Here is a 14,426-nt window from a genome sequence, read left to right on the forward strand (position 1 = left end):
GACGCTCTATTTATTTGCCTTAGTTATTTTGCTATATGTATACACAGCATTATGAAAGAAATGGTAAACTATATTGTGATTGATATTTGTCAAATAGTTTGTATGAGAATGACAAGATGACTTTCATTTATATATATTTGTTTGTTTATGGTCCGACCCGCGACCCCTCCACCTGACCCTCTTTCCATGTGACATTTTGTAGGGTAAAAATAAACTCGTTTCACTGACACCTGGGTAAACTTTTTACTTTGGGTTACACTTCAGTACAACTGGCTTTTAAATCTCATGTGTCGTTGTATTATGAATATACTAGGCAGACAGTCGTCCATTTAGTAATGGCAGTTCTCACGGCTGCAGAAGTTGTTTAACGGTGCAACACTGCCTTCTTCTGATCACAGAAAGAACCATAAATCTGACCAATCAAATAGCAACTTCTGGTCCAACATACAGAAGTCCCTAGCACATCACAGTTTTAAACATAACTTTCCATTATAAAAATTAGTTGAATCGGTGTCCTTTACAATTGACCAAGACCAAAAATAAGTCTTTGGCTACCAAACACATCCATCATCATTTAAACATTTAATCCAAAACAACTATTGCAGTATATATTACACATTATATAAGACAATTATAGTGAACAGCATTCTGACAAATGTTCAGATTTAGTGATTTCAGTTTTATGTATAAAAGAAAAATAACGGTATGATTAATCGTTTCACTGTATTCTTGTCTGTTCAGACAAGTCATAGGCTAAAGTTACAGTTTGTGCTTTTGTAGCAGGATATCATGGAAGTATTCCATTTCATAGCAAAAAGAGTTTTTTGACTTTAAATATGGGCCTCGTTCGTGAAACAAGCAGAATGTTAGTTTATAAAATACTGTCACAAATACTGTAATGAATTTGCTCTGCTCATGTTACATGAAAGAAGCTACACAAAAACAGAAATAATGTAATCTAAAAGAGAGTGGATGTTTTATAAGAAAATACTGAAACAGTATTTAGGCTAATTGCGAATTTTCAATGCTAGCCTTTTGAATAGAGTGCTGCAGTGATGACATATTTTTGTAGGCCAAACCATAAAGAAAAGTTTGATTCTTACATCACAATAATCCTCATACAACTTTAACAACTTTTTGAAGACTAAATACAATCTGCAAACGTAAAAAGCTAAGCAAAGGCTGTAAACGAGCTTCAAACAAGTCTTTCAATCTTTATTTAAAAATAATAATAATAATAATAATAAAAAAATCCCTGAAAGTTTGAGTTAGAATACTTAGAAATAATTAGAATAAAAAAAAAAATACAAAACGTAACCGGACATGCTACAATGATTGGTCCTGGGTGTTGACCTGCAAAATGTGGAAACCTTGCAGCACTCTATAAAAGTGCATTTTGGACACCTGCACACTGTGTTTTAGTTTAAGGGATACATTTACGCAAACACTTTTCAGAGCAAATATAAGTTTGCTCAACTGGTGAAAACTGACAACTTTACGAAATGCAGTATCATTAGCTGCATTATCATAATCAAAATAAATCTAGCCTGAAATAAAGTATTCTTCATATGTCAGGTCTTGAGTTAGTCACATTTCATGCTGGGCATGGACAAAGGAACAGTAAAAATGACAAGATTAACTAGAATCCGAAGGCACATTTTGTTACAGAAAACTGGTGTCATTCTAAAAAGAAAAATGAAATACTGTAGCTACATTCAAACAGGTGAGATTAAGCCAGCGGTTTATGCGTTCTTTAGGAATCGGGTGACCGATGAAATTCACCTCTCTGTCCGCCCGTCTTGCTGAGCAACTTGATGTCAGTAATAACAATGTCATGGCTGACTGACTTGCACATGTCATAGAGGGTTAGCGTAGCCACCGCAACGGCGGTCAGGGCCTCCATCTCCACTCCTGTGCGGCCCGTGGTTTGGCAGGTTGCCTTGACGATGACAGCATGTTCTTCCTCCAGCAGCTCTATGGTAACGGAGGCGTGGTCAAGAGGAAGCGGGTGGCAGAGGGGAATGAGAGATGAGGTCTGCTTGGCACCCATGATGCCTGCTAGCTGTGCTACCGCTAGTGCATCGCCCTTGGCAAGCTGGTTGGCACGCACCAAATTAAAAGCTTTTGGGCCCAGGACGACCTTGCCACAAGCCATGGCTGTGCGACAAGTTACCGCCTTACCGCCCACATTGACCATGGAGGCTTTACCCTGTGCATCAGTGTGGGTCAACTGATCAGAGGTTCCATCAAGGCTGGAGGACTGTGGTATTTTCAAATCAAACCCACATTCAGGGGCATCGCTGTGGTAGTGTCGTGCAAACTGCAGAGCTGAATCTCTAAATTTGGACGTTGAAAGTAGTGCACTCAGAAAGAGGACGGGAGGAAATGTTTTGGATTGTAGCTGTGGTGGCTGAGACCTCCAGCACAAAATGTGCGTATGAACAGTTGAAGCTGTGGATTTTTTTAAGGCACCAGCATTCACTTGATGATAAGATCCGGTCATCACTTCACTGCAAAGTGCTTCTGAGGCTGCACGACTTTGCCTTTGATTGTTCAATCTTTTCATAGAACGAAACCTTGGTCGATTATGCTTTTTACAAAGAGGAGTCAAACCTAGTGCATCATTAACAAAAGTGCTCGTGTAGTCCTGATGGGCATTACCATGAAAGTGTTGAACGTAATTTGTTAATGAGCGAGTTGTATCCATGCAGTGGATCAGAGGAAGAGGTTGCCTCTGACTGCCTCTAAACAGAGGTACTGACAGCAGCCAATTGCATTCTCTACCTGTAGACAAGGACACACATATTCAACAATACAATATTTTCTAAACATGAATCCTCCACAGCTGAAAATCTGGTGAATGTATACACAATAACCTAAGCGGGTGGGTGATAGATAATACATATATGAAACATGTTACTTGTTGATAGGGGTGTGCAATAGGTATCATGTAGAGTAATATAATTTTTGTTATAGTTTTTCTCAGTGGCTTTGGGGCATTTCTCATAAGAAATGAAATTCTCAAATCTACTTGTTCAACCTACAAATCATCTAGACACTTATGCACATCATAAAAGCAGTTTCTCATTCTTTTAAACAAGATGCAATTGCGTTGGTAAATTCATGCAATTGATTATGCACATTTGTCTGCGGTTTCCTACATAATTAGTTGCTACTGTCATGTTGCTCAAAATGTATTACACAGTTCTGCAATAGTCTTACCCCTCAAAACATCTAGTCATTAGTTCACTGTATAAAGGTCACTGCACAGTGAGTGCGAAATTTTCGCAGGCGTTTTTCCGCATTCCCCATCCTTTCCTATCAAAATGCGTGATACGGATGCAAAAATGCAGAAAATCGAACCTGATCCAAATTTGTTTTGACGGACGAAAGTTTCGGAGGCAGTGTGCAAACGTGATGGACACAACGTGAGGTCGTATTTGTTTTTTAACGTGCGAAAATATCAGACAAAAATTTCGGAGTGTGCAGTGGCCTTAAGTCATTAAATGCAAAATGGTTAATCTTATTGTCATAAAATGTCAAGCATATTTTCTACACATTTCTATTAGTCTTTTTGTAAATATGCTATGAATTGTGAGGAGAATGTTGATCAGCCAATGATAAACCAGTTCTCTGAAATCCCTCATACAGTGCTGCATCCAAAAGGGGTGTTTCCTGTGTTTGCCTTTCTAATTTTGTATTTTTCACCTTTGTGCCCATATTTCTTTTCTTCTCTTTATCACAATGATTGTTTAGTTTTTTTGTCAGACCACTAATTAAAGTGTAACTATGAATCATATCCAGTCTTTTTCAATCAATGTCCGACATACAGTAATGTGTAAATTTGTACTTTTGAAATGGATATATGGCATACATAAGAAGTGTAGCCTTGTGCATTTCAATACAGTAACTGTCATCCAAACCGTTGCCTTAGTATACATCAGGTAATACTTACAGTGTGCACTGTAGACAACATGACTAAGCGTTTTGACCATCTTGTTTGTGAACAATGACACAAGGACTTTTCATTCTGATGGCAATGATAAGTTCATTGACATAAATACTTACTTTTGAGAGATGAACTAAAGATTTTGAGTAAGTTGCAGGCTTTTGCAGGTAAACCATTGTGTGGCGCTGTTTGTACGAATTGTTTTGAGAAATGCCCATATTTCTTTGCAAATATTAAGGATGATTCGAGAAATGCACAAAAAGCGACTGAGAAAAACTATAACAATGTGGAAGCTGACATTACTGAGCACACCTTAAGAGTGCACGCTTTCATAACGTTGCCTTCAGTTTTAAACATTAATCTCAGTATTATTTATGCAATTGTAATTGCTGTGTAAATACATCTTAATGCTGCTACATGCTACATTTAAATTACGTAGCTTCTCTGTCATTTCGGGCAGTGCAAAAATGGATTTTGTTGATACTGTTGATTGGTAACAATGGTAAAAATGCCCCTAGAAAAACCCATTTAGGGTGGCAAAAATGTCTGTCACTGCTGTGATCTAACCACCGCACAGAATATGAAGAATATGAAAAGCTTTGGCAGTCAGCTGTCCATAACAGGCACAAACCAGTCAAAGTACCAGCACAAAAACAAAATACTGTAAAATATTGTGAGATTATCCTTAGACAAAATCCCAGAAGATAATGAGTTGATGATATAGTGAGGGAGATGGGAAGTGTATTACGTACAGCCACATCACCCACCAATGAGGATCATTGGCCTGTTCTTCATCTGAGATATATTGAACATCCCTGCACAAAGTAAACAAATGATGAATTTTACATGACCTGGATGTTAATACTAAATTTAAATTATTTATTTTTTTATATTTGGAAATTATTTGCCGACAGTTGGTGTGATATATCAAGAGTGTGTTAATCTTTACCCGCATGCTGTTTCTTCTTCCTCCCGACTGCTGCCCCTATGATGTGCAGTAGTTCCTCTTCAGTTGCTCCAGAGCGCAGGACACCTCTGAATTTCCAAACAAACAAACCTAATGGCGTGCCAACACAGACACATATAGAAAAACAAACCATCACAGATCAGACAGCTGAACTGAAAAGCTTAAGCGCAAGACATGGTGTAAGGAACATCACACGCACAAACAACATTTACCTTAAGGTTGCCATCAGCCGTGATGCGCAGGCGGTTACAGGAGCCACAGAAATGGTCTGACATGGAAGTAATGAAGCCCAGCTGGCCCTGAAATCCTGGTACTCTAAACGCCTGTAAGCAGACAACACAGGGCTTATCCGCTGATATGATTCTACAGCCTTGACGCAAGATTACAAAAGGAATGTTTTTATTGAAGGCTCTTGGACTATTAATAACGTCACAATTACAGAAATATCCAATATTTACAGAGCAATAAATAAAAACTGCAACAACTTGACCCTCAAAACAGAAAAGTTTAATTAGTGCCAATGAGAATTTAACATTGAGAACGATTCATGGCCAATGATTTGTTTAGCAGTCTGGAGCTGGGCTGACCTTGGCTGTATCCGTTTCCTCTCCAGGCACAGGCTCCAGATTGGGCCATTTTTGCTTTATACAGTCCAGCATCTCCTGATAGCTCACCATCATCTTGAAATTCCATCTGTTACCTACAGAGACAGAGGTACTTAAACAACATTCAGCTGCTTTATATACTTGAATGTAGAAATGTTTTTTTGTTGTTGTTCTTTTTTTTTCTTTTCGAAACATGAATTAAATGGCAGATTATTAAGATGATTTAAAAAGAAATCTTAAAAAGGCATCCCACGTAAAGAGATTATTAATACTTAAATCAATCTCGAAGTGTTTCACTACAAACTTCAAAGGTTTTTTCCAGTGCTAATCTCAATCTTTCTTAAATTTACCAAGAAAAAGTGCAATGAAAACACAACAGTTCACATCTTTTCGTAGTTTAAGATGGATTCTACAGTATGTTTAATTATTTAATTTTCATTCAGAGTTTCACTTTGAGTCAGGTGAAGTGAGGTTAGATGAGGCATTGTTTGCATACTACATAAACGGCACAGTATCTAATCAGTTGTTACTGGAGTGATTGCTGTAGTATTGGCCCTCAGTGACACCATATCAGCTTCTGCAACTGGCTTCAGAAAATCTCTCTCTTCCAGGCTCACAAACTGAAATCTATTGAATGTCACTGTGCAGAAACAAGTTTCAACTCCTTTTACTGGATAACATAGTTGTTAAACCTGTTTAGTAGTGAAGGAATATGACTACACCTAAAATATCAACAGAATCTGGACTGCGATAACGTGTTATGAATATAAATCCTGAGGTACACTGACCTGGACAGAGAATAATCTGCACTACTAATGCGATTAAAGAACTGGGGCAGAAACTGCAACCTTTATAACTGCCAATTATACTACAACCTGTACGATGGGCGAACAAGTGTACAACGCAGATTTCTCTATTTGACTTCAGATAACAACCTTACCATCAAAAGGCATGTACTCTATGAATCTCACATCCAATGGTTTCCTCTCTGTCAGTGACACAAAGTCAATCAACTCATCCTCATTCAAACCTCTCATGACCACACAGTTCACCTGAGAAGAGAGACAACACTTTACCACAATATAAGCGAATAACTGACACAAAGACTAATTCTGAATATTAATGACAAGCTGTTTCAGGTGTTGCTAGAAAGGTGGTTGTAGAGCTCTAGCATTTGACACTTTCTGAGACATGAACCATTTCATACATCTAAACAATTCAGATGCTTTGAGGCAGGTAAAATACCTTGACTGGATTGTAGCCCATTTCAATTGCCTTTTCAATGCCCTCCATCACTTTATGAAACCCTGCAAGAGGTACCAATATTAAGCATCAATTAGAAAGCACATATTGAAGGTAACGACACACCAAAATTTTGGCAACCAAAACTTGTGTGTGAGTGTGACTGTGTAAGAGTCGATTTTGTGTATGAACAAATTATAAAAAGGTAAGCATCTTATACAGCTTGGCATTAAAAGTGAATGAATAAATGGTTAAAAGATCACCTACCTCTCAAATCATTTGATTAGAACATATTAGTTACACGTTTTGACCCAGTAATGTAACGCAAACTCAAATTGGTAATAAAAGAAGCATGAACATGGAGCAATCTCATAATCCTTTTGTCAATTATTTTATAAATGTTATGTTCAGCCTTTTGAGATAATACTGCTTCATACACTTTTATGCTTCAAGATTCAACATTCACAATCTAAATTTCTTCATCCATGACACCTGTGATGGAAACTTTATGTAATGGCTTCACAAGGAGTCAACCGGGTGTGTTTAATGTTCAGAAAAGTGCAGACTTCGGATGCTCAGGTCAAAAAACACGTATCTATAAAGAATCGATCCTTGCCTAAAGTGCTTAAAACAGTAGAGCTAGCAGTCATATGACAAAGATCAGTACAACCAATTACAGTGAAGAAGACTTGAGTGACACCGATTTTTACTCAACTGCAAGGTATAAATGTTCATGTATCTTTCTGTTCAGGGTGTCTCTCTTGGTTGTTGTGACCTGGCCGTGAATAAACTTTTATTCCTGTAAAGAGCAATTTGGGAGTTATGTCTGGTTCATGTTGTGCAGCTGAGGAATAGAAGTACTAAAGATTTTACACTCAGAGGACCACAGCAGGGACAGTGATAGTGTTGGAAGACTATAGACACCCACTCGGGGTGAGGCTGTAATATTCAGAGTTGGTATTAATGATGCTGTGTTGTTCCAGCGTACACCTGAGAAGGGCGGTGAGAGTGTATAGATGCAAAAGGCCTGGTGCTCAGGTGTGGTTTGCGGTTTGACGGGACACCATCACCATACTTATAGTATAGTATTGTATTGAACTGGTATTGTATAATGTTATTGACAACTGGAGGTTGTCTGAGTTTTTTACGTGCCATGGTAGAGAAGTCAGATTAGTTTTGTCATCAGTAAGATGGATTTGTATTGAGAATTTCCACGACACACCTTATGCTTTCTTTCTGCACCCATCTATCAGTCCTGGAGGAATACAAACTTTGTTTTCTCCATTTTGGAGATCAACAGGACCTAGTACCTTTTCGTCTAGCGATGAACTCAAATTTTGCAGGGACCAGAGTGTCTAGACTGATGTTGAGTAGATCCACTCCAGCTTTCTTTAGACTGGGCAACAGTCGGGTCAAATTCATCCCATTTGTGGTGACTGCAATGGTCTTTAGACCCTCCAACTTCCTCAGTTCCGCTTTCAGAAAGAAAGAAAAAAAGATAACTATTCAAAACAATTTTACGTTTAATTAGTTTCTGACTTACATTGTTTTGTCATGCAAGTTATAAAGTGCAAACAAATTCAGCACATGATCAGTGACCAACAAAATTATTATCAGTCCTAGGCTGCATTTACACAGCAAGTCTTAATGCACAGATACAATCTTTTGACCATATCTGATTTTTTGACCCGCCCGTTTACATTCACTTTAGACACGACTGGTATCCGATATGTGTTTACATTAATTCCTGCCCATCAGTGATCTTTTTACTATGAACATGGTAGTTGGCCCTCAGGTTTTGATTGGCCGTGCTATTACAATTATTTATATAATTCACATCGAGTGGACATTATTATTTGTCAGTATGGACAACAGCTGTCATGGACATCCATTTGCAGCAGAAAATCTGACTGAACAGATAAAGACTGGAAAATAATGGCAATTTTCATTTGTTATTTTATCTACAGCTCCTCAGACGTAGAATTCTGAAGTGAAAAGTAGTGCTGTAAGATTGAATGAATTTAAATGAATTAACGTGAGAAAGAGAAAAAGAGAGAGAACGCATGAGTGTGTAGCCTAATAGTGAAGCTTGTTGGTTTAATTACAAAAAACTTTTTCACCTCAGTTATCATGAAGTTATCACTTCATTGCTGAGAAATATAATGTACTGTAGGTTTTAGTAGTGAAGCTACTGTATTTATAGCCTAAAATCCATGGGGCAGGGGTTGAAAACCATCACTTGAATGTTGCGCAATTTCTTACATATTAAGTTCCCACCTCAATAAAATGCAAGGGCATATACAAAACGCAGACATTAAAATATTGTCTTTATGGGCAGTAGCCTACAAGTTGCCCTCGCATTAGGAGTTTTGCAAAAGGTGAAAAGATTACCTATTATAGGCAGAACGTCTGGGCGAATGAGAGGCTCTCCTCCAGTCAGTCGTATCTTGTTTACCCCCTCTCGTACAAAGAGTCTGGCTAACATCATCACCTCCTCTGCTGTTAGGAGCTGAGAGCGAGGGGTGAGCGTTACCCCTTCCTGCGGCATACAGTACTGACCTGAGAAATAGAAGACTTTCATTACAAATCATTATTGATTCTAAATTATTGAGAAACAAAGAGCAAAAGAACCATGCATATACAACTTTAACTTTTGTATTAATATTAACCTTTCATCTAAAATCACTGTAATATACAACATCTTGTGGCTTATTGCTGCAATTAATAAAACCATTATGTACAGACTCTGGATAAACTGTTAAAATACAGTAGAATATTTTTAATTCTTATCACTAATACTTTTATTACAATTTAGTAGTGCTTCATTTGTACTGGTAGCATTGATAGTAGAAGACAAAGTCTTGATAAAGCATACAGTATGTGAGAGACTTACAGCGGAGGTTACATTTCTCAGTGAGAGAAATGCGAAGGTAATTATGTCTGCGTCCAAAGGAGTCCATAAGGAATGCTGAGAAAGGCAGGACATCCTTCAGGACTCGCCTGTGACTACCTGGAACCACAAGCTCTCCGACCTACAGAGAACAGCAAATAGAACATGATAAAATGACAAATCAGCAGAACAAAAGAGTTTGTACTCACAGTCCTATTTCCAGTATTGAGATTTTAAAAATCCATCAGCTTTTGAAAAATTAAGGGTGAATTTCTGTTATAGGCTTGAAAAATGTTATAGGGTCATTCCGTGTCAACTCAACCCCGGCTCAAATTTTTGATTTTGCTAATATTTTTTCTTAAGAAAGACAGACATGTATAGTAATGAAAGCCAAAATATTAAATGCCATGGATGAATATTTACTGAGTAATCCACTATTTTGTAGAGGGGGTCAAAATTACAAGGGGGTAAAAATGACTTCAGGAAGATGGCAGCATCATAATGTTATTTGTACTCAGAGATTGGTAGGTTTGTTAGTAAAATCTGTTCACTTTAGCAATCTTTGTTGCATTATGTGCCAATGGTGACCATTCAAAAATGGAGAAACAACAAAGTTTGCAGGCCTGTAACTCAATTGGTTTTCAAGACATCTTAATGCCCTTTTAGATATTGGGTCTTAACAAACTTTACTTTTGGCATCTTCATTTTTAAGGCCCTATATGATTCAGTTCCAGAGATATTGGAATTTCAATATGGCTGCAAGAGTAAATTGTTAAAATGTACATTTTCAGTGGTCAAAAACCAAATGCAAAAATATGACACTTTGTTTTCTTTTAAAGAGGAATGTCTGAAGAACAAATAATGTTGAAACTAGAGATGTATCTCGTTTTCTTCTGTCAAAGCAACTGCATTGAACATACCTGTCTGAGTGACATACATATTCTTTTTCCAAAGTTTGCGTGCCTATAACTCAAGAAATATTAAAGATATCACAATATGATTTAGATTCTAGTTCTTAATAAACTTTTCTAACTACATCATTCAGTCCCAGAGATACAGGGGTCTCAATGAGGCTCTATTTTCAGACTGTTGAATATTACCCATTTTCAGTGCTTGAAAACCAAATGTTGGTCACTTTGTATACACTTAGTGTGAAAATGTCTGAAGAATAAGTAATGTTGAAACTAGGAATGCATCTTGTTTCCCTCCATCAAAACAATTAACAGAGTATAGAAAAAATGAAAATGGAAAGTTTGAGTGTCATAAATATGATTTTTCCAAAATGTGTGTGCCTGTAACTCAAGATGTATTAAAAAGTTATCTTAATATGATTTTAGATTCTGGTTCCTAAGAAATATTTATTTATTTATTTTTTGGTAGGGGGTTTAGAATTATCCAGTGTTAATTATTTCAAATGTGAGAGACCTTAAATGTTTGAGGTGCTATCAGTGATTCTGCCAAACATGCCCTTTAGCACTATGACTATGCTCACATTATATAACAAAAAAAAAAATGAAACAGAAATTCTAATAATGCATCCAGGTTAGGTAGCTTCAGAAGCTGTTAAAATGAACAAAATCCCTTCTTCCACATGTAGAATCTTATGAATAGACTACTGAGAGGAAGGTAATGTCCCTTAACCTGACCGTTTCAGTACGGTTTTTTAGCACTCCGACAGGTATGTTCTGTGTATATTGTTTTGATAGAGGGAAACAAGATGTATTCCTAGTTTCAACATTATTAATTCTTCACACATTCTGCTTTAAATACAATAAGAATCAGCTGTATACACAGTATCTGAAAATGAAGCCTCATTGAGATCCCCATATATCAGGAGCTGAATGATGTATGGCCTTGAAAATGAAGATTTCAAAAGACAAGTTATAGGCATTCAAACTTTGGAAAAATAATATTTATGGCACTCAGACAGGTATGTTCAATGCAGATGCTTCCCAGTACATCTCCAGTTTCAACATTATTTGTTCTTCAGACATTCCTCGTTAAAAGAAAAGTATCATCATATTTTTGCAAATTGACCCACATTTGGTGTTTGATCACTGAAAATATGTACATTTTAACAATTTACTCTTGGAGCCATATTGAAAATCCAATATCTCTGGAACCGAACCATATAGGGCCTTAAAAATGAAGATGCCAAAAGGAAAGTTTGTTAAGACACAATATATAAAAGGGCATTAAGATATATTTAAAACTTCTTGGGTTACAGGCATGCAAACTTTGGAGAAAAAACTTGAAACGTGTTGTTTCTCCATTTTTGAATGGTCACCATTGGCACATAATGCAACAAAGATTGCTAAAGTGAACAGATTTTACTAACAAACCTACCAATCTCTGAGTAAAAATAACATTATGATGCTGCCATCTTCCTGAAGTCATTTTTACCCCCCTGTAATTTGGCTCTGATTCTCAGGTGAAAATAGCCATTTTGACTAGGGATGCACCAAAATGAAAAGCCGAAGCTAAAAAAAATGAAACACTGAACCATGAAACACGGTTTTTCGCATTGTTTTCCCCCTATGTGTGCCTATTTTACCTTTTTTTTTTTTCACCATTGCATAAATTAAATAGCCAAAATGTACTTTTTACTGTTTTGTCCAGCTTTTCAAATATATATAAAAAACTATTACAAAACAACAATTTAAAAATATTTACTTAACACTGAACATTTTTTAACATTCTACCAGACATCATACCAAAAAAAGCACAATTTAACAAAATTAAGTTACTAAAATAATATTTTTGGGCCATTTTTGAGACCCCATTCTAGAATCAGACATGCATTTTTTACTGTACAAATAAATGCAGCCTTGCTGAGCAGAAGAAGCTTCTTTTAAAATATTAGAATATATTACAGATCCCAATTTGAACACTATGTGTGAACGTTATAATAAATGTATAGAGCTGTTGTGTTTATTATTATCATTGCCTTATTTTTTTATTTTATTTTACAGAACAACAGTAAAATGACAATACTAACATTTATGAATGTTGATGGAGTTGTTGCTTTTTCTTAGATTCTATTTCGGCAGAAACCTGCAGGAAGATCTTAGTGCTTCTTTTTGTTGACAACAGCATACAGATATTTAAATTATTCTCATTACGAATTTGGGAAGATGTTTGTCGCATGTATCACATTGTCCCGTCTTTAAAAAAAATGATAAAAATGTTACTGAGAAAATGACAAGAAACAGTTTTTTAGCGCAGATTTTTCTCACGCTTTGGACTTTGAACCAACAATTTATTCGGTAGTTTTTGAAATTTGGTTGATTTGTCACGGAATGACCCTATATCTCTAAAGTACTATGATTGATATAAAGTTATATGGTCCAAATACTATATTTAGATGTAATTTACTAGGCTATTGCCCAGTTTGGGGGAAGCACTGTGATGCATATATTTATATAAAAAAAAAAAAAAAAAAAAAAAAAAAAGTTGTGACGTATTGTCAAGTATGGTGAACCCATACTCGAAATTGGTGCTCTGCGTTTAACCCATCCAAGTGCGCACACACACACACACACACACACACACACACACACACACACACACACACACACACACACACACACACACACACACACACACACACACACACACACACACACACACACACACACACACACACACACCAGAGCAGTGGGCAGCCATGCTGCGGTGCCCGGGGAGCAGTTGGGGGTTCGGTGCCTTGCTCAAGGGCACCTCAGTCGTGGTATTGAGGGTGGAGAGAGCGCTGGACATTCACTCACCCCACCTACAATCCCTGCCGGCCGGGGACTCGAACCCGCAACCTTTACCTTTCGATTACGAGTCCGACTCTCTAACCATTAGGCCACGACTTCCCCTTGTCATGTAGCGTGACATCCATTACTGATTGGTCTGGTTTGGTACTTCAGTGAGAGTCTTATGACCCAACTGTTGTAAAGAAAGAAACATTTGTAATTTGCCACACTTTAAAACAGTTACGTTCAGCATGAAGCATAGATGAAACCACTTATATACTAGATAGATACTAGATATTTCCCATAATATATATATATATATATATATATATATATATATATATATATATATATATATATATATATATATGCACATACATTAATGCAATGACAATTTTATTGTATTTTTTCTCAATTTTTGAGGGCTAGTTTATACACAGTAATGAACTGAAAAGCAAAATTATTAATAGTACATAGTACTTCAATTTATTTCAAAGAAGTAAACTGTAAAAATAGAATATTAGCCATTTAAAAAGTTGTTTATGCAAGAGTTTTAAACCTTGTCCCAAAGCATATAATTAGTCATCACGTGATTTTAAAGCGCTTATGCTCTCGTACCTGTGCAGTAGTGGCAGGTCAAAGTGTAAGTGTAAGAAGTGTAAGGAAACACACCTGCTCCAGTCTTTTCTCTTCATGAGTGACACCAGAATACCATCGACACACTCTGTATCTGCCACATGTCTGTTGAACTGCCCGCTTTGTGCAGGCCTCAGCCGCGGTCTGTGCTCCTAAGATAAGGCGTCTAAGTGTGCTGCAGTTTAATGCCATCGTCAAAACAAAATCGTGCGTCTGTGTTGAAATGGGAACATTATCTGCATGTAAACTTGACATGCAGTTCGCCTGGTCATTAACGAGGGGGTGTCTTTGCGCAGCCAATGAACGTCAAGGGTAGTCTACAGGAATTCTGGGTAATGTAGTTTTCTGATTGTGAACTACAAACTACCAAAATACGACAAGGGACTCTGGTTCGGCT

General features: G+C 36.9%; 1 protein-coding gene and 1 pseudogene across 2 annotated transcripts; both read right to left on the reverse strand.

Moving 5' to 3' along the window:
• Positions 1-1,604: 1,604 nt before the first annotated feature.
• LOC306886064 (cyclic pyranopterin monophosphate synthase-like) lies at positions 1,605-2,782 on the reverse strand. Its single transcript, XM_079442928.1, has one exon. It carries the CDS (start codon positions 2,705-2,707, stop codon positions 1,754-1,756), a length of 954 nt encoding a protein of 317 aa, XP_079299054.1. The 5' UTR covers positions 2,708-2,782; the 3' UTR covers positions 1,605-1,753.
• On the reverse strand, positions 2,647-14,221 carry LOC306886063 (molybdenum cofactor biosynthesis protein 1-like; annotated as a pseudogene). The gene is made up of 11 exons (XR_013785940.1): positions 14,066-14,221; positions 9,657-9,795; positions 9,155-9,322; positions 8,074-8,238; positions 6,767-6,828; positions 6,462-6,573; positions 5,504-5,616; positions 5,129-5,239; positions 4,899-5,006; positions 4,702-4,764; positions 2,647-2,784 (listed from the first exon to the last, which is right to left on the reverse strand). The product of XR_013785940.1 is annotated as a molybdenum cofactor biosynthesis protein 1-like (transcript).
• Positions 14,222-14,426: the final 205 nt, after the last annotated feature.

Source organism: Barbus barbus, assembly GCF_936440315.1.
Source record: "Barbus barbus genome assembly, chromosome: 20".
NCBI classification, from domain to species: Eukaryota; Metazoa; Chordata; class Actinopteri; order Cypriniformes; family Cyprinidae; genus Barbus; species Barbus barbus.

Bases quoted from the DNA above. Each gene is read 5' to 3' on its own strand.
- LOC306886064 (XM_079442928.1), bottom strand. From the start codon at position 2,707: ATGGATACAACTCGCTCATTAACAAATTACGTTCAACACTTTCATGGT.